The sequence below is a fragment of the Pelophylax lessonae genome (genome assembly GCF_965119305.1).
Source record: "Pelophylax lessonae genome assembly, chromosome: 3".
NCBI classification, from domain to species: Eukaryota; Metazoa; Chordata; class Amphibia; order Anura; family Ranidae; genus Pelophylax; species Pelophylax lessonae.
This window is the reverse complement of record NC_138770.1, coordinates 554952286-554972852: the sequence shown is the minus strand read 5'-3', so window position 1 is coordinate 554972852 and position 20567 is coordinate 554952286. Positions and strand designations below refer to the sequence as shown.

Below are 20567 nucleotides of genomic sequence, written 5' to 3'. Positions count from 1 at the left end.
AATGCCTCATGGGATGTGAAGAACAGCTGGAGGGCCGTAGTTTGAGGATCCCTGCTCTAAACGCTGAGCTTAAAATATGCCTCTAAACGACCTTTTTTTAAACCCAGCGTGCATGGACCTTTACAGGCTGCTTGCAGGAATCTCTGAGAGAGGGGCAGATACAAGGCCTTGCACAAGGAGATAGGGCAACAGTGACTGAGCTTTATTACAGGAAGCTCTTGCACATAGGCAAAGCAAAACACTGTATTATTGCACAGATCTGGAAGAAATACACATAGCATACCAAGATTCTAGTAAGAATACATATGCCTCTTGTGTTTCGCAAATTATTGCTTATCCCAGAATTCCTCTTCAAAGCCTAAATTTAGTTAAAAGAAAAAAAAAAATCAGCATAAGGTAAATTACGTCAAAAAACCCCACACAATTGTGTCAGATCCTGGGAATGGTGTGTGAGTGGTGCCTAAACCCAAAATCAGGGGAGGTGCTTCCAGAAACCAAACTAGCAAAACACCACAAAGGAATACAGCACTTACAAAAGCTAGCAAACACAAAAATTATTTTATTGGACATACATATTTTATTGGTTAGCTTTTGTGCTGTGTAATCAAAAACACAGCACAGAAGCCAACACCCCATGATTAGGGGGGAAAACTCTCCCACCCGACCCCCCACACACTCCACCCCCCCCTCACTGGCCCCACACCCCAGCACCCACCCCGATCCCTATACTCAGGGACTCTATCCCCCCTTCCAAAATCTACCCCTGCTCCCCCCTCTAAGATTTTTTGGGTCAGGTCCTATGCGAAACACAACGTATGTGTGGCTGGCAAGCCTCAGCCCAGCCAAGGTACATTACTTACCTTCAGGGTTATGTGTCCCTTGTACTTCTGTCTTCTAGTTCAGTGGCAATCTTTCTTCTTCTCCGATGACCCCACCCTCCCACCCCTTACAATGTACTCATCTGGCGCGGGAGTTAATAGAACTAAGGGGCTGCTACAGGCCCCCATTAAGAGTGCCTCACAATGCCCACTTTCTCTGCCCAGCACCTCCATTCGTAGAAGCCGTTACTTTGTACCTAACAGGATCTATGAATAGACGATGGGTGCATGATTGAAAAGTTTGTCCCCTCCTTTCATAGGTTGTGTTTCAGTCATAGAAGCTGTAATGGCCTCTATGGATGGAGGAGCTGGGTGGAAAGGATGGACATAGTAAGACTCTTTTAATAAGAGATTGTTAAAACCCCAACGATTACGGCAACTGGGGGTGGCTGGCAGGGGGGGGGGGTGGATTGGGGGGTTGGTGTAGAATATTTGGGGAGAAAGATTTTGGCAAATGGAGGGTGCAGCAGCACAGGAACATACGGTCTCTCACTGAAGATAAGTAATGTTTCTTGTGCTGATTTTTTTTTTTAATTTTTATTAGGTAAACTTGAGGCGTTTGCTACCCCCAACACTTCATATTCCTGATATGTGGCTGTTGTACCGTTTACTTGTATGAGAAAGTTTCCTGTTATCTTTGTATTGGTTCCTTTATGTGTAATCCCTGGTCTTCCTGCCAGTCCCTCTGCTTTCCTATTAAAACCTGACTACACTAAGCAGGAGAGCACACCATGGTCAGTTCTCTAGCTATGCAGGGAACTCAGCCTGCTTTCCTCCAATGATCAGACTTGTCCTGAATTGTATCCGGTGCACAGCTATTCACTGGGAAGCTCAGTGTGTTGCTGATTCTCCTCCCCCCCAGGTCTTATGCAGCTGAGAACAGAGGGAATGTGATCACTTCTAAAAAAGGTGATTATAATGTTTTATTTATTTTTTTTATCCAAAAATGTTGTGCATTTCATTTCTATTTTAAACTGAATGGGTTGTTTTACAAGATGGTTATTTATAATCACTTTAAATGTGTTGGAGATCCTGTCCAAGGCAGTTACAGCTCAGTATAAAAGGATATGAACATTAGCTAGGAACACATAATGTACTAAAATTCTAAAACCTTTCACATGATAAGCTTTAATTAAAAGAGAACTCCAGATACCATTTCTCACTCACTTTTTTATTTATTTATTTATTTTTTTTGCTGTCCATGCCGTATGGGTGAGATTTCCCATTACTTACTGTCCTGATGATCACGCAATGAGTGTGGGATTTCTCCCCATCTATAAAAACTTGAGAGAGAATCCTATCCTACCCTTCCCTGTTCCACCTAAAAAGTGTTTTTGATACTGTGCGCTCACTGAGGCAGGAAACAAGGAGTCACCAACAATAATAAATAGCTGGCAGAGGCTATAAATCTTCCCTTTTTTGATCCATAGCCTGAAGCTGATTGGAGGCGACCACAATTAGGCTATGTTTTTATCTTCCAATACAGATTTCCTTAAAAAAGGGAAAGTTGGGATATACGTAGGCTAGTTTATTTGATTTAATTTAGTGTTCTTTTTTTTTTTTTTTTTTTTTACTCACACCAACCTGTATAATAAAAATCAGGAGAATGGCAGGGGATTTGGGATACAAAATAAATCTGCAGGGCAGCTTGTTCTGTTAAAAAGCGGCAGACTTACTGGCAGGATCACCAGGTGAAAATAAAGGGAAGAAAGCTTAAAAAAGAAACCTAAGTCAGCCATCACATCTAAGAATTGTTAGGCAGTATAATAAATGTTTATTTTTGGATTTAATACCAGTTTAATTCTATTATATAATATTGGAATGTTCTGTTCCATTTCTGTTGTGTGACTTAAGTTGGCTGATTTTGTTCACCCAATGATAAAAAGTTCTAGTTTGTTATAGTCATGTTACAAGTTATTTTTCTTTGACGCTTGTGTATTTTGTAATAGGTTTGGATGAACCGGCAATATACAGTTGTGAAGCACATAATGAGAAAGGACTGACCACTTCCAATAATGTGAAAATCAACATTAAAGGTGAGCAGTTTATGACCATTCTTTAATCATGTAGTGTGTCAATGACGTAGATCAACGCTTCCTTAGCATCAATAGTCAGCTGGACTTCTAGAGATAAATTGATGGTGGACATCAAAATAAGTTATAATGTATACTTATGTATTATTTCTACAGTATATTATACCATTTAGATATGTTTTTCTTCTGCACAAAAAAATGTATTTAACAAAAAATTCTTTAGAGATGTTGCTTAAAGTGATTGTAAACGTGTATTTTTTAAAGCGGAGTTCCACCCAAAAGTGGAACTTCCGCTTTAAATAGTCCTAACCTGGCATGTCATTTTTGGGGGGGGGAGCGGGTACCTAGTTTTGACATGTACCCGCCCCCACTTCCGCTCGGAGCGCCGCGGCTCCCTGAGCGGAAGTTCTCCTCTCTTCCTCCCTCCCTGCAATCTTCTGGGACATGTCAGAGGTCCCAGAAGATTGCCGGCCAATCACGACGCATAGCGCAACTCACGCATGCGCAGTGCGTACCCGGCTGTAAAGCCACAAACTGTCACAGCTGGGTGCCCACATCAGTGATGCCGGCGCCGCGGAGCAGAGAGGGAGAAGACGGCGCATCGCTGGACCGTGGCACAGGTGAGTGTTCGGTTAGGCTGGAACTCCGCTTTAATAATAATAATTTTTAAAAAATATTAAACGTGTAATACTTACCTGCTTTGTGCAATGGTTTTTCACAGAGCAGTCCCAGTCCTCCTCTTCTCAGGTCTCCCGTCAGTGCTCCTGGTTCCTCCCCCGCAAAGTGCCCACCGTAACAATCCACTTGCTATGGGGGCACTAGTGCAGGCTTGCTCTTGAGCCATGCTCTGTGTGTCAATAGACATGCACAGTGCGGCCTAGCCCTGCCCCCAGCTCCTTCCTCAGTGGATGTGATTGACAGCAGCAGGAGCCAATGGCTCTCGCTTCTGTCCCTGAGCCTATGAGAGGGGAGGGAGGGAGTTGAAGGAGCCGCTGCTCCTATGCACATCGCTGGATCGAGATCTGGCTCAGGTAGGTATAAGGGGGAGCTGCTGGGAGGAGGAGGGAAGCTGCACAGACAAGGTTTTTTTTCGGAGGTTTTTTTTTTTTTGGTTTTATTTTTACCTTGATGCAGAGAATGAATTAAGGTAATACTTCTTCAGCCTGTACAACCACTTTAATGAACCTTGTATTGAAAGGAACTAAGGACCTCTGCCCTGTATAAGTTGCATTATTTTTATACTGTGTATAAAGCTATATTTATAATATTCACGTGATTCCATGCTAAAATAAAAGTCTTTGATGTAGATACTTAGCCCAACCAAACAACTGTATGACAAAAAGTTCATATCAGTTTTTTGTTTTTACTTTCTGTATTTTTATGTGCAATATATTACATTTTTGTTCTTGGATTTTGATAAGTTTTTAATTATATGTCAAAACCGACTGCTAAAAAAAACACATTTACTGCATAAAACAGTGTGAACTATTTTCTCTGCCGCGTTATGTATAAACTTTGTTTATTACATTTTTCACATTTACAAGCAACCAATCATATTATGTTGCAAAAGCTTATGAATAATAATAATGACACATTCTGTGCAATTCAGCATATTGAAGCTTGCCAGTTTTTAGAGAAGGTTATTGCATTTGTTTTTTTTTTTGGGGGGGGGGCTTCTTTTACTTTATTTTTCCCCTGGTAATTCTGTGAATACCACAGTTTCTTCCCCTGGGTGGCTACACTCACTCCACCATATGTATGAGGGTAGGACATGGTTGTCAGCTAGGCTGGTCTCCTGTCTGTACTACAAGCAGGTTTTCTGTTTTTTCATCTCTTGGGGGCAAAATAATTAAAAGTTTACGGAAGGTTTTTTGAAAGGAAGAAAATTACCCTTTACGTTAAGCTTACAGGAAGTGACAAGCACACTATAATTATAAAAAGATCAACAGGTATTTTCTACACTTATTGAAAATGTCCTTAGCCTATCTTGTCCTGGGCCATCTCTCCAAGATATTCCCAGAGTCCTCCCCTTTTTGATTCAGTGGCTGTGGACAGGTGGGCACGATGTACCATACTTTGTGGACGTGTACCAAGGTCAGATGGTTCTGGATAAGAGTATATTTTCCTTTCATTCAGTGACATTGGTGAATATTGTCAAGAACCATAAGGTTGTCCTTCTTAACAAACCTGTTGATTGTATTCCCAGACTTTCTTAGACCTTGGCATTTTTTATGTTTCTCGCGGCAAAAAAATGCCAAAGCACGTGCCTGGAAAAGCCCAGTAGTGGACAGTTGACATGGCAGTTATGAAACTTAAGTTGACATGGATCATGTTGAATGAGAAGCTAGTTAGCATTTTGAAAAATACGTCCTTAAGGTTTTAGAGAGTCTGGAACCCCTGGATTTAATACCTCCAGCTTCCTGCTGTGGCGTGGCGGCAGACGAGTTTGGCCTTTGGATGGATTCTATCTCTCTTTCTCTTTTCCCTTCCTTCTTTTTTCTCTTCCTTCTTTCCTAATTCTGCCATAGCATTTTGTTGAAGACATATTACATTCTCAGTATTTACTATTACTGTGTTGGCTGGCCAGTGGGATGTGGAAATGCCGAGCTTTACCTTTTACGGGTCCCATTCGTATATTCGTATATTGACGTATATTCTGCTGGTCTTGTTTTTATGTTTGTTACATTCTCCTTCTGACAGTTAAATTTAATTGCATTATTTACTACCTGTGCTTTATCTGGAAGGTACAGATATTACTACTTTCCACCTGCATTGTGGACCCATCACACTGTTTTCCTCTTCTAAGCAAAGATGCTTTCTATGTTATGGTGGTTATTAAAATAAATAAACATATTGAAAAAGAAAATCTCCTTAACATGAAAGCTGAAAATTAACACAGCAACCACATCTAAGGATGGAGGTCGGGAAAGCTGGGTACAAATCCAGTAACGGAGGTCAGTGAGCTTTGAGCCATGTACTGCTATATAATAAATCCTCTGAAGTTAGCCACTAGATGGTTTGTGGACAAATGCAGTATTTTCCATCTTAAATGTTCGACCAACACAGGAAATATTCAACAAATAGATGGGTATGCTGGCGCTCCCTGGACTGATGACAATGGGCACTTTGAAATCACTGGTCTTGAATAGTCATAATGAACAATGTCAAGTTTATTGAAAAACACTTGAAAACTATAAAAATGATAAAAACCACTGTGAATAGCAGAAAGTCTCCCGTAACTCAATCCGGCCGCGAGGATGTTCGGCAGCTGATTGGATCCACGTGAGTCGGCTGTTGGCGGCCTGTGACGTCATTCTTCAGCGCCGCCTCAGCCGCTTGATGCAAGGAGTGGACGCCGCGGCGCTGCCGAACATCCTCGCGGCCGGATTGAGTTACGGGGTTGAGGTTCTCTCCCCCCCCCCTCCTCATTCTCTTCCTGCCCCTGAGTGCTTCCACCTTCAAGGCTTTTCACCTGGACAGGCGTTTTCACCCAATCCCTGGGTCCTCTCTTAAGGTATTGCCTCACTGCTGGAGACTTTCTGCCATTCACAGTGGTTTTCATCATTTTTATAGTTTTCAAGTGTTTTTAAATAAACTTGACATTGTTCATTATGACTATTCAAGACCAGTGATTTCAAAGTGCCCATTGTCATCAGTCCAGGGAGCGCCAGCATACCCATCTATTTGTTGAATGTTTTGTTTCTCAGTCAGGATCTGGGCATTGGGTTGGCTGCAACCCTGACATGACTCTTGGCTTTTTGGCTAAAATCCGTCCACCCCATTTCACTTTGGGACCCCTGAACATCTGTCCTTCAGCGCCAGGATCTGTTTGTATGTATCAACACAGGAAACAGCCTAATAACATTTGGGGAATTTTTTGCCCCATTCTCAGAGAATGAATGATCATGTACTTAAATCAGCAGATTGCTATGTCATTTTTCTGTGCACCCCTATGTCTATGGCCAGTGTAAATTAGAAGTGTTATTGAAAATAATAAATGTGCTTTTTTTTTATTGTCAGGATGCGATAGGAAAATATTTTGAATGCTCACACAATTTGAGTTAAAATGTATCTAAAGCCAACATTTTTTCACATACTTTGATACTGTAACCTTTATTTGCAAGTAATTTTTGATGTGACCTTCGCTTTTTCATATAAGCATCGTTTAGTATATTACTGATTTCAGGAGGATTTTAGAGATAATGCTGGTTGATGTAAGATATTTCCAGATAATAGACGAATTATTTTAAAGTAGTCAGTGCAGACTTATAAACTCGTACTGAGAGTTAAAAACAGAAAATCATAATGCAAAACTGAACACAACCTAAATATGTAATGAGAAAAGGTGGCAAATTAGTATGTATGACATACAATAAAAAATAAAATATGGGAACATCTAAGAAAAATTACAAACTGGAATTCTTGTTTCTTTTTTATGTGGACAAAAATGACAGTTTACACTCGCTTCCAATGTTAAGTGGTAAAGCCACGGGGAAAAGTGAGTGGGTCTTAGTGGGAAGGGGATGGTCTTGCTGTCAGTAGGAAATCTTGTCAGACATTTCTTTTATGCTCAGAAGTGTAGTCTATCTATAGCAGGGATCTCCAAACTCTCTAAACAAAGGGCCAGTTTACTGTCCTTCAGACTTTAGGGGGGAAGAACTGTGCCCATTGGGAGTTGAAATATACCTGGCGTCAGTGGGAGTAAAGAGCGCACCTTTGAAATTGGGGGGCAATAATGCTCCATTGTTAAAGGTCAGTGGAAGGAATAGTATCTCATCGCTGGTGTCAGTGCTAGAATAGTGCCCCCATCTTTGGTGTCAGTGGGGGAATAGTGTCCCATCGTTGGTGTTAGCAGGAGGAATAGTGCCCCTGCGTTGGTGTCAGTGGGAGGAATGGGCCCTAGCATTGGTGTCAGTGGGAGGAATGGGGCCCCAGCATTGGTGTCAGTGGGAGGAATAGTGCCCCAGCGTTGGTGTTAGTGGGAGGAATGGGGCCCCAGCATTGGTGTCAGTTGGAGGAATAGTGCCCCAACGTTGGTGTCAGTGGGAGGGATAGTGTTCATGATTGATGCCAGTAACAGGAATTATGCCCCATTGTTGGTGCCAGTGGGAGGATTAGTGCCCCATCATTGATGTCAGTGGGAGGAATAGTGTCTTGGATCAGAGGGAGGATAAGTGCTCCAAGAACCAGATAAAGGCAAGCAAAGGCAAGTTTGGAGACCATTGATATATAGCAACCAGTGACTGCTATACGGGAGCAGTGTAGTAGCATGCACATGGGGTGTTTAGAGTATTTCATTCATGTGTCTGGACCTGCAGCAGCCATTTTTTTTTTTTTAACATCCAGCTCATTTCAGAGGACTGGCATACATAAGACTGTATATGGCACAAAATGGCTAAATATGAAGTTAAAATGTATAAGTGCAACAGGCCTTGTTCTTGCAGGCGTACATCAGCGAACACCAATGTATGGGCCATGTTTGCTTGCATGGGAATACACAGGTGTCCATGTATCTCTGTGTAGGCAGTCCTATTGATGTCAATTGGGATGCAGAGGCTACATGAACACAGGCGCTGCTCCAATTTTACAGTCATGCAGGTGCGGGTGCATGGCCCCAAACACAAACAGTGTTTTTATAAGCTGTTTTTTAATACTTGTCAGAAGTACCATTATAATGTTCTCACTCATCAGGTAACAGGTCTTTATTTGCCTGTGTTACCTCGGAGTAAATCTGCATGTCACTAAATACAAGTCCCTGATAAAAGCCAGCGCTTGTGCCAGTTTAGTGGTTTGTGGACAGTTGGCTTATTTTTAAGCACTTAGCTGATTTATTAATTCGAGTCTTGTTTAGATTTCAAGCCTTTTCTTTTAGCTTACCCTGCAGGCCTGGATGCCTGCCATTTATTAATAGGATGTATCCTTGTAAAACGTGCAATGGAAAGGTAAGGAGGCATAGTGTTTATGTAATTCATGCAGTTGTCAAATAAATTAAATCATATAACATTGGTAGAATTCAAGCTTCAAATCACAAGTGCACACTCTGAAAACAAGTTTACACTGATCTAAGCACAATTAATTCCTAGGGGTAATGAAACTGGAGGTTTTCATGCAGCAATAAGAAAGATCAAATGACTAAATGTTTTTTAGACAAACATGTCAAAATCATAAGCTCAGTTTTAGACCTCATGCACACAGAGCTTAAAAAAATGCATCTCTCACAGGCGTTTTACGTTTTTCTTTTAGCCAGTACAAGCACCTCTATATTAGCCTATGTGTCCATGCCAACCTAGGCATTTACAGGTGTTCAGAAGAGGAGCTTGTGAACAGAAAAAACCCTTGAAGTAGACATGTTCATTCCAGTGGTCAGAATAAATTCATATTCTGGACAATGAGATCCATTAACACTCAAACTAGGGTTGCACCTATACCACTTTTATAAGACCAAATACAAGTACCGATACATTTTTTCAAGTACTCGCCAATACAGATTACCAATCCTTTTTTTTAATGTCATGTGACAGATTTCTAAGCAAAATACAGACTAATGATATCTTCTTACGCAGCACTGATAGGTGGCACTGATGGGCACTGATGAGACAACACTGATGGGCACTGATGAGGTATGCACTGAAGGACACTGATGGGGTGGCACTAATATGCTGCACTGATAGGCACTAATAGGTGGCACTGATATGCAGCACTGAGGAGCACTGATAGGTGGCACTGACTGATGGGCACTGATAGGTGGCACTGAAAGGCAACACTGATTGGCATAACTGATGGGCACAGAATGGTCTCACTGCAACTTATGAAATAAATAATAATAAATATTATAATATATTTTTTATGTTGTATTCACTAAATGGGCTGGGTGTAACAATATGTCCACTTCCGCCATCTGCAGGCTTACTGCAGTCGTGTGCAGAGTGTACCAAGATGGGTGTCGCAGTGTTCTGACAGAACATTACTTCCTTTACCGAATCTGATGGGTCGCTGATTCTGACAGAACTATATGTCTTGGGAAAACATAGCGGCTGCGCTCCTGCCCCCGGCCAGCTTTCCTGCCAGTGTGTTGTTTAATGCTGATGGCGCGCTGACTCCCTCTGTCTTTTCTCTGCCCACTGACTTCAGGGAGGTATCAGATTAGCATCGGAGCATTTACACGAGTTCAGATGCCCAGTATCTAGTATCGGTGTTGGTGAAACCCTAGATCAAACGCTTAACGTATATAAACACACCTAAACACATGTGCAGTACGCGGCTTTAGTCGTGTTTTTTTAAGCACGCCAAGAGTAAAAGGCGTTCAGAAGAGAAAATCAGATGTCCTGTGTGCATAAAGACCCGTACACATGATAAGAAAATTAGAAGTAAAATTTAGTCCATTGTTTCTCAACTCCGGTCCTCAGGGCACACTAAAGCCCCGTACACACGCACAGATTGTTGGCCAACTGATCGGCCAACTTTTGTCCATTGTTGTTTGTTGGTTGAAATGTGCTCTAGACTTGCACTGGACTTTTGTTGGCCAACAAAAACCAACTTCAGAAGTGATGTCATGTTCTGGTTGACTTTCAGTGTGTTTTTTCATCTCTGAGCATGCCCAGTCTTGCTTATCTGATTTTTGTCTGCCGAAATCTGTACTGACTGAGGAACAATCGCCCGTTCTTTGTTGGCCAACAAAAATTTTATAGCATGCACACCAGATTTTTTTCGGCCGAAAATTCGCAGTTGGTTATCGGAAGCATCATACTAACAAGCCTACAATCGGCAGATCGGACGTTTGTTTAACAATTTACGGCCAACAATCTGTGCGTGTGTACGGGGCTTTACAGGCCAGATTTTAAGTATTACCTTGGGGAGATACAGACAAGAATACTGCAATCACTGAACAGCAAATGATATCATCTGATATGATGTATTTCAGTTTTCTTGCAAACCTGGCCTGTTAATGTGCCCTGAGGACTGGAGTTGAGAAACACTGATTTAGTCCGACGAACGATATGCCGATTTTTTGGATGGTTAGTAAGTATAGTGCTTTCGCCACCTGATTACGAATTTTCGTATGACAAAAGCTGAATATGCAGGCTATACAATTTTTTGTCGTATGTGAACACAACGTCCAATTTTCGTTTAATTAGTACAGTTTTTGTCTGAAAAAAATCGTAAGAGCAAGCCTAGGCATGCTCGGAAATGAAAGAATACATACAAAACAATTCAACACATGACATCACTTCTCAAGTTGAATTCTGTTGTACAAGATTTTTCGTATGTTCTGTCTTTTCTGATTCTTCCCCTTCTTCCACAGTCCACAATCCATCTCCTGATAGAACAGAGCCTCTGGGGCACTCTGCACATGCTCAGATTGGTGTGTATTCTTGGGAGGGTGCATGTGATCGGCACAAGGCCAATTAGCACTGTCCAGAGAGAGGGTCAGGGGTCCTACAGCCTTAAAGGACAGTCAGATGAGAATGAAAACTCCTCCTACATGTTTTAACTAGATACTGATAGAAGACTGCTATATACTTCTGATGAGAAAAGGTACTTAGAAGTTTATATTTACTAAAATATTTGCATTTCCATGTTCTGTGTACAGTGGGAGACCAGATATAGCGAATGCAGGGTCCTGGTTTTAGTAACTCTTTAATGCCAAATTTATTAACCAATGCTTTGGTTACTGTTTATCCAGGTTTTATTACTCCATGACATCCAAACCGTATACATTCATAATTTCCATCTACTCAAATGCGAAATTCCAGTTTTCATACAAACATGGCTGGTAGCTGGGAGCACGCCTACTTGCTCTGGAATCCCTGATTCTATAATGAGATCAGAGCTGCTCTTCTTACTTCCTTCTTTGGATCCTCCACAGATCAAAAGCAACACTTTGAAGTTGAACTGTACAAAAGTGTTTCCACTTTTTACCAGACTAAGAAAGGATAAGAAACTCTGCCACAATTTAATTGCCATCTGTGTTTCATCAGAAGCGGTTGACAGTGGGAATAAAATGGCATAAAATCCAGAATTTTACAGTTGTTACCACAGCTGGAATCTCCAGTACAGATAAGCAAAGGTGGCTGCAGACACTGACCAAAGGGTATTGCAGTTTTAAGGTCCTGTTCACACCTGAGTGTTTTTCAGCTCGTAAAACGCTCATCTCTGAAGTCTCAAAAGGCTCAACAAGCAAAATCCCATTCATTACAATAGGCCCAAATCACATATGAGCGTTTTGTCGCCTGAAGCAAAACGCCTGAAGCTCAAAAAAGTGCATGAGTTTCCTTTTTGGTAAATTACAGGCTTTTTTGTTATATGTCAATACCTGCCTCCAAACACCTGGAAAAAATGCCTGAAAAAAACACCAGAAAAAACACCTGAAAACGATACCCTAGGTGTGAATGGAGCCTAATAGGTCAGCACTTTAGGAAACGGGGTAGAAAGGTGGAAATTTGAAACTATTCCACACTTTCAACAAAAGTGCTTTGTGAGTCCTGGAAAGCACACTAGCACAGTCGGTCACAGAGTCTTTATCAGAAGGTGGTTGCAGTAGTGGCTAATGATGTCAGGCAGGGGTCAGGGGGAGTTGGACCTACACTGTATTTGGTAGTTCTGCACAGTAATATTGTTAAAGTATATGTGAACCCTTACCTTTTAAATAAAAGTTTAAAATAGAAATGAAAAGCAAAACATTTGTGTGTTTATATACAACGTATATGTGCATATACATACTCTATATTGTCAAAAGAATTGGGATGCCTGCCTTCACACGCACATGAACTTTAATGGAATCCCAGTCTTAGTCCGTAGGGTTCAATATTGAGTTGGCCCACCCTTTGCAGCTATAACAGCTTCAACTCTTCTAGGAAGGTTGTCCACAAGGTTTAGGAGTGTGTCTATGGGAATGTTTGACCATTCTTCCAGAAGCGCATTTGTGAGGTAAGGCACTGATGGTGGACAAGAAAGCCTGGCTTTTAGTCTCCACTTTTATTTAGCCCAAAGGTGTTCTATGGGGTTGAGATCAGGACTCTGTACAGGATAGTCAGGTTCCTTCGCCCCAAAATTGCTCATTCATGTTTTTTTGGACCTTGCTTTGTGCACTGGTCCAAATCATTTGGTGGATGGGGGATTATGGTGTAGGGTTGTCTTTCAGGGGTTGGGCTTGGCCCCTTAGTTTCAGTGAAGGGAACTCTTAAGGTGGCAGCACACCAAGACATTTTGGTCAATGTTCATGCTCCCAACGTTGTGGGAACAGTTTGGGGATGGCCCCTTCCTGTTCGAACATGACTGCACATGGACATGTCAGCACAAATCTGATCCTTCGAGTACAGGCAGGCTATTTTCCCAGCACAACTAGAAAACTTGTTATCTCATGCCTAGTGTGTTCAGTTTGAAATAGGAAAGCAGGGGGACTAGCATGATCACTAGGGAATTTCACACAAAGGAATCTATACAAACAGAACAGGATCCTTTTCAACACAAGTACATGGTACAACAGTCACATATCAGAAATATGAAATGTTGGGGTAACATATTCTTAAAGAAGCAGGGAGGAGAATGGGGGCAGTAAAATGAGTGTGGAAATGCATTGGCCTTTTCTGTAAATCTGGCACTGGATATTGGAGGGCAATACATGATTTAGCCCACCGAATTGTACCTGCAGTTGAAATGTAATTTTTAGTTAAATAAAACAATGACATTTTTTGAGGGAACATGTTGTGCAACCAAAGATCAGATCAAGAGGTCACAGACGGTTTAGGTTCCTCTTAATTTTCCAAAACAATTCCATGAATAAATCATGGCATTTGTGTGTCTGTGGAAGACAAATTGACATTGACCCTGAATAACCAACGACAGTTACATTTAAACTGTTACTAAACCCAGGAGCTTGCATTCACTATATCTGGTCTCCCAGAGTACACAGAAGATGGAAATGCAATTATTTTAGTAAATATAAATTGCTAAATATCTTTTCTCATCAGCAGTATATATCAGTCTTAGGATTTCTATCAGTGCTTGTGAAAAAATAAGTAAAGTGTTCTATCTTATAATCATACAAAAAATTGCATGTGATGAATAATGTAACTAAAGTAAAGCTATATGAAAATAATTCTGCAAACCAAGTGTATCAATATATAGAAATCGATAAAAAAAAAAACAAAATATGAAACAAAATAACCTTTGTGTGATAACAATAAAAAAAAAAAAAAATAAATTGAACAATTAGAACAGATCCAGTCCCAAAATGAAGAGGTGACAGAAAGTCCACAGCCAGTGAAACAATGTTAACCACTTTACCACCGGAGGATTTTGCTGTCTTACGTCCAGGCCACTTTTTGTGATTCGGCGCTGTGCGAATTTAACTGACAATTGCGCGGTCGTGCGACACCGTACCCAAACGAAATTTACGTCCTTTTTTTTCCACAAACAGAGCTTTCTTTTGGCGGCATTTGATCACCTGTGCAATTTTTACTTTTTGCGCTATAAACAAAAAAAGAGCGTTTATTTTGAAAAAAATAACAATATTTTTAACATTTTTTTATATGAAATTCCCCCCCCCCAAAAAATGTAAAAATCTAAATTTTTTTTAATTTTTGGCCAATTTGTTTTCTGCTACCTATGTTAAGTAAAAAAAATCACAATAAGCGTATTTTGATTGGTTTGCACAAAAGTTATTGCATTTACTATCTAAGGGAAAGATTTTTGTCATTTTTGGTGTTTTTTTTTTAAACGAGTAATGGCGGCGATCTGCGATTTTTTTTTGCGGGACTGCGACATTGCGGCGGACAGATCAGACCCTTGACTGACATTTTTTACACTTTTGGGGGTACCAGTGACATTTCTACAGTAATCAGTGCTATAAATATGCACTGTTACTGTAAAAATGACACTGGCAGGGAAGGGGTTAATTTTATTGGAGAGGGAGGGGTTAATGTATGCCTGGGGCTTACTAACGTGTGTGGGGGGAGGTGACTGAGTGACACAGGGACAGATCGCATGTTCAGCTATGCTGAACACTGCAATCTGTCACTGTTTGTCACTTAGGAGATCCACCCGCTCTGTTTACACAAGCGGGCGGATCTCCAAACTCGATTCCCCGACGATTGGGTAAGAGCAGCGGCGATCGCGCGAGCGCCGCCTACAGGGGGAGGAGTCCAGCGACGTAGGTCTACGTCGCTGGACGGAATCGAGCCACTTTGCCGCAGTACAGTCCCAGTGACTGGTCGGCAAGTGGTTAAACGTGCTGAAAGAAATATTCCTCCAGGTGCTCAGTAAACCACCTTCAGGCTGATTGGTAGATAATGGCCGCTTACCAAAAGGCTGTGGTCATGCAGCATAAGAGATTCCTCCGCACCACATACAAAGGCTCAAAACCGAACTCCGATACACATCAAGAGTCCAGTGAGAGCATATATTCAGTGCGACAGGTTCACTCGTCAGTGGATATGATCTCATGTGCAGGGAAAGGAGGAACTAATAGTGCATTATCTTTAAAACAAGTAGGTTTAATCAAAAAATATTGCACTTTTATCCATCAAAAGAGTTTAGGACATTGAAGAATAAAGGTGTGCACAGCCGCCTGTAGTGCAGACCGTGCAAAAGTGACAAGCGCGACTACTCCGTCTAAATACCTTTTCTCATCAGCAGTATAAAGCAGTCTTGTTATTTCTATCATTGCCTGGCCGAACACTAGTTTAAGCTTGTAGGAGGAGTTTTCATTCTCCTCTGACCTTCCTATGAGGCTACATCACCCCTGACTCTCTGTCTGGACAGTGCTGATTGGCCCTGTGCTGATCTGATGCACCCTCCCAAAAAAAAAAAAAAAACATCTCTAGCAATACACACTAAACTGAGCATGTGCAGAGTGCCTTCTAGGACTCTGTTCTATCAGCAGATGGATTGGGAACAGTAAAAGAGTGGGAGGATCAGAGAAGACAGGCAGGACCAAACAGCCTTTTTTCACAATACGAAGGATTACCACCTTAGGGTCCACAGTGAGTATAACAAGCATGCTTTACGGCATATACAGACTGATTTTACTGTTGTGGGTTTAGTAACACTTTAAGGCCTCGGAAAGAGCTCTAAAGGCATGCTAAAGCGGCTTCTCAACCAAAGATATTGTATGCCATTTTAGCGGGCCTTAAAATGATTGTAAAGTCTCGATTTTTTTTTTGTTAAAAATAACAAACATGTTATACTTACCTGCTCTGTGAAGTGTTTTTGCACAGGGAAGCCTGGATCCCCCTCTTCTCGGGTCCCTCTTTGGCTCTCCTGACCCCTCCTTCCTGTTCCGTGCCCCCACAGCAAGCAGCTTGCTATGGGGGCACCCGCACCGAGCTGCAACTTCCTGTGTCCATTCAGACATGGAGCCACCCCACCTCTCTCTCCTTATTGGCTCACTGAATTTGATTGACAGCAGTGGGAGCCAATGGCACCGTCTCAGCCAAGGCGGAGGGGGGAGTCTTGGCCAGCTGGCATGGCTGGATGTATATGGACTCAGATAAGTATTAGGGGGTGCTGCACACAGAAGGCTTTTTATCTTAATGCATAGAATGGATTAAGATAAAAAAAAAAAAACTTCTGACTTTTATTTAATCAATTTAAGCACTATTTATCAATCCTTAAGTGATATTATAAGTTGATAAAAAAGGACCATTGCTTCCAAAGTTTAATTTGTATGTTGTCTTTTCGCTATAGCAATAAAACCTGCTGTCCTTTATTAGAAAGAATGTTGATTATGTTCCACTTTGAATTAGCTGTATACATTCAGTGTTTTCTCTTTACTGTCTTTTTAGGTATTCCATCTCCTCCAGTTAAAGTCAATTGTTCTGAGCAATCAAATTACATCTCTCTTTCCTGGGTCCCTGGTTTTGATGGTTATTCTCCCCTAAGTCTCTGCAACATACAGGTACCAAAGTGGATTCAACACATTTACTTTATTTTTTTTATAGAATAGGGGAGGAATAGAACCTCTGTCAGGTTTTTATTGATGCTTGTGTGCCCACTGGGGAGCACACTCTCACTATTAGGCTTGATGCCCACAGATGCCAACTCTGGAAGATAAATAAAATCCAACATTTTGAGTTGTCCCTGGACACATGCTTTGGTGACATCTATCTTAGTGGGGATTCCTCCTTGCTATGAAGAGATTTCCTCTTTCTGTTTTGTCTCTGGGACAGGACATGGAAGAAAATATTCCTGATGGGACACTGCAGAAAAAAAAAAAAGAAACAGAAGAGGAGTTTTAACTTTTCCCACTCTATTCAAAACAAAGAGAAGGTTTTGAATTTAGATTTAGAAAGCTTAGCTATCGGTGTGTGATTTTGCATGGTTTCAGAGGTATAGGAATTGACTTACTAAAGGCAGTTAGGCTGTTTAACCAGTTCTGGACTGGAAGTATTTGCCCCCTTATGACCAAGCCATTTTTTGCAATTCGGCACTCTACTGGGATAAAATTGATGTCCTATTTTCCCACAAATAGAGCTTTCTTTTAGTGGTATTTGATCACCTCCACGATTTTTTCTTTTTTTTTTTTTTTTGCACTATAAACAAAGAAAGAGCGACAATTCTGAAAAATAAACAATATTTTTCACATTCTGCTATATACATTCCAAAAAAAAATGTAAAAATCTAAATTTTTCATCCTTTTAAGCCAATTTGTATTCTGCTATATATTTTTGGTAAAACAAAAATTTGCAATAAGCGTATTTTGATTTGTTTGCGCAAAAGTTATCGCGTCTACAAACTAGGGGAAAGATTTATGTCATTTTTATTTATTTATTTATTTTTTTACTAGTAATGGCAGCGATCTGCGATTTTTTAGCGGGACTGCGACATTGCGGCAGACAGATCGGACCCCTAAATGACATTTTTGACACTTTTGGGGGGACCAGTGATATTACTACAGTAATCAGTGCTAAAAATATGCACTGTTACTGTAATAATGACATTGGCAGGGAAGGGGTTAACACAGTGGTGATAAAAGGGATAAGTGTGAGCCTAGGGGGTGTTTTCTAACTGTTTGGGAGATGGGCTTGTGAAATGACCATAGAGACCTGTGATCCTATATAGAAGGATCACAGGTGCTCTGTGATCATTTCAGAGAGAAGAATGGTCAGCTGTGTTTACAACAGCTGACCGTCCCTCTCTCTCAGCGGGGAGCGATTGGGGGTGCCTGGCGGCAATCGTGGCCGCCGGTCTCGTGGATTGGCATCCCTGCTGCCTAGTGGGTGTGAGAGCATTGCCTTCGGCAGAGCGCGCAGGGCTACGTCGCTTCGTGCTGTCGAGCCAGCTTGCCACAGTAAAACTGTGGCGGGTGATCGGCAAGTGGTTAAAGGGAAGTGGAAAAGCTATTGGAAAATCTTCATTATTATTATTATACAGGATTTATATAGCGCCAACAGTTTGCGCATCACAGTATGAGGGAAAACAATAGTTACAATAGAATTCAATACAGGAGGAATTGGAGGGCCCTGCTCGTTAGAGCTTACAATCTAGAAGGGAGGGTCAAGTGAAACAAAAGGCAATAACTGTGGAGGATGAGCTGGAGAAAAAGGAAGTATAGTTGTTAGGTGTGGGTAGGACAGGCTTCTCTGAAGAGGAGGGTTTTCAGGGATCGTTTAAATGTTAATAGATTAGGAGATAATGAGACAGATTGGGGTAAGGAGTTCCATAGGACTGGAGAGGCTCTGGAAAAGTCCTGGAGGCGAGTATGGGAGGAGGTGACAAGGGAGCTAGAGAGCAGGAGGTTTTGAAGGAAAGGAAGAGAGCGATTAGGTTAGTATTTTGAGACTAGACTAGTGATGTAGCTGGGGGCTAAACTGTGGATGGCTTTGTAAGATGTTGTTAGTATTTTGAATTTAATTTGTTGGGTGAGCGGAAGCCAGTGGAGGGATTGATAGAGAGGAGTAGCGGACACTGAGTTATTGGTAAGGTGGATGAGTCTGGCAGCAGCATTCATGATGGATTGAAGGGGGGATAGCCTATGTAGAGGTAAGCCAATGAGAAGGGAATTGCAGTAGTCGAGGCGCAAGATGACTAGGGAGTGAACTAGGAGCTTTGTTGTGTCATTGGTTAGAAAGGGGTGTATTTTGGAGATGTTGCAGAGGTTGAGGTGGCAAGATTTAGACAGTGCTTGGATGTGGGGCTTGAAGGAGAGTTCAGAGTCCAGGACAACACCTAGGACCTTGGCATGCGGGGATGGGCTGAAAGTGGTGCCATTGATATTGACAGAGAGATCGGGGGAAGGGGCACGTGGTGGAGGAAAAATTGAAAGTTCGGTTTTGGATAGATTGAGTTTTAGGAAGTGGTGTGACATCCAGACTGATATATCTGAAAGTAAATTAGTGATACATAAGGAGACTGAGGGAGTGAGCTGAGGGTGGATAAATAGATTTGGGTATCGTCAGCGTAGAGACGGTATTGGTATTGGTATTGAAAATAGGAGAGGTCCAAGAACAGAACCTTGGGGGACTCAAACAGAGAAAGGAAGAGGAGAGGAGGAAGTAGAATTGTAAGTAACGCTAAAGGTGTGGCTGGATAAGTAGGAAGAGAACCAGTGAAGAGTGCAGTCACAGAGACCAAAGGCGTGGAGTTTTTTGAGGAGGAGAGGGTGGCCAACCGTATCAAAAGCAGCAGAAAGGTCCAGGAGGAGGAGTACAGAATAGTGTCCATTGTTTTTTTTGGTCGTTAGTAGATCGTTTGTTAGTTTTAGGAGAGCAGATTCTGTGGAGTGTTGAGGCCGAAATCCAAACTGAAGGGGATCAAGAAGGTTATTCTCGGCAAGGTGGTTGCACAGTCGGTTGTAGACCAAACGTTCAAGGAGTTTGGATAAAAAGGGGAGCAAGGAAATAGGGCATAGGTTGTTAAGATTGATTAGGTCCAGTGAGGGCTTTTTAAGTATGGGGCTGGCTAGTGCTGTTTTAGAGAGTTGAGGAAGATGTTAGAAGAGAGGGAGAGATTGACGATGTGGGTTAGAGAGTGTAGAATAGAGCCAGAGGGTGAATGTAGCATTTGGAGGACGAAGTAGAGAATTAAAGGTAGCGAAGAGTTGCCGGGGGCGGGATGAGAAGTTGTTAATGAGAGTGATAAAATAGGTCTTCTTGGCAGTGTGGAGACTGGAATTGTATTTTTGGAGGGCAGATTCCTTGCATGTGATTGGGTATTCTTTGCAAGTTTTCATCACATTTGCTAAGCCATTGGAAAATGTTCATGCAAAGTAAACAGCCTATTTGCTTTTATAAAGACCAACCCCAAAGTGTTAGAAAATCACTGTGAGTATCTCAGTTTACAACTTCTTTGGTACTGATCAATTCAGGTCAGGGGTGTATGTGGTGCAATACTTGAAAGATATTGCATAAAGACTGTATCTGATAGGTAGCCTGTATACAATTCTACCTGTTATCACTGTATTTATAGACCAGTGAGTAATGTAAGGCAATGGTGTTCTGGGATAGCAAAGTTCACAATACATTATTATTGTTGTTCACACTTTAATGTCCTAGTCCTGACAAACCTTTTTTAACCTTTGGAAACAGTGAGGAAGGTTGGAATACCTGTTAGATTTTTACTGCTATCTTCCTGCTGGAGAGATTTCCCCTTACTTTCTTTTCTGTCTGACTCCAGTAACCTGGACAGGAAGTAAGTAAATATCTCCCCATTGTGGACA

At 41.6% G+C, this 20567-nt stretch overlaps 1 protein-coding gene across 2 annotated transcripts in view; it reads left to right on the top strand.

Moving 5' to 3' along the window:
- Positions 1–20567, top strand: part of MERTK (MER proto-oncogene, tyrosine kinase) — a 171426-nt gene that overhangs the window by 54896 nt on the left and 95963 nt on the right. For both annotated transcript variants that reach the window (XM_082251929.1, XM_082251928.1), the window contains exons 5-6: positions 2828–2914; positions 16696–16808. In XM_082251929.1, coding sequence (XP_082108055.1) covers positions 2828–2914; positions 16696–16808 — 200 coding nt within the window. The remainder of the gene's footprint in view (positions 1–2827; positions 2915–16695; positions 16809–20567) is intronic.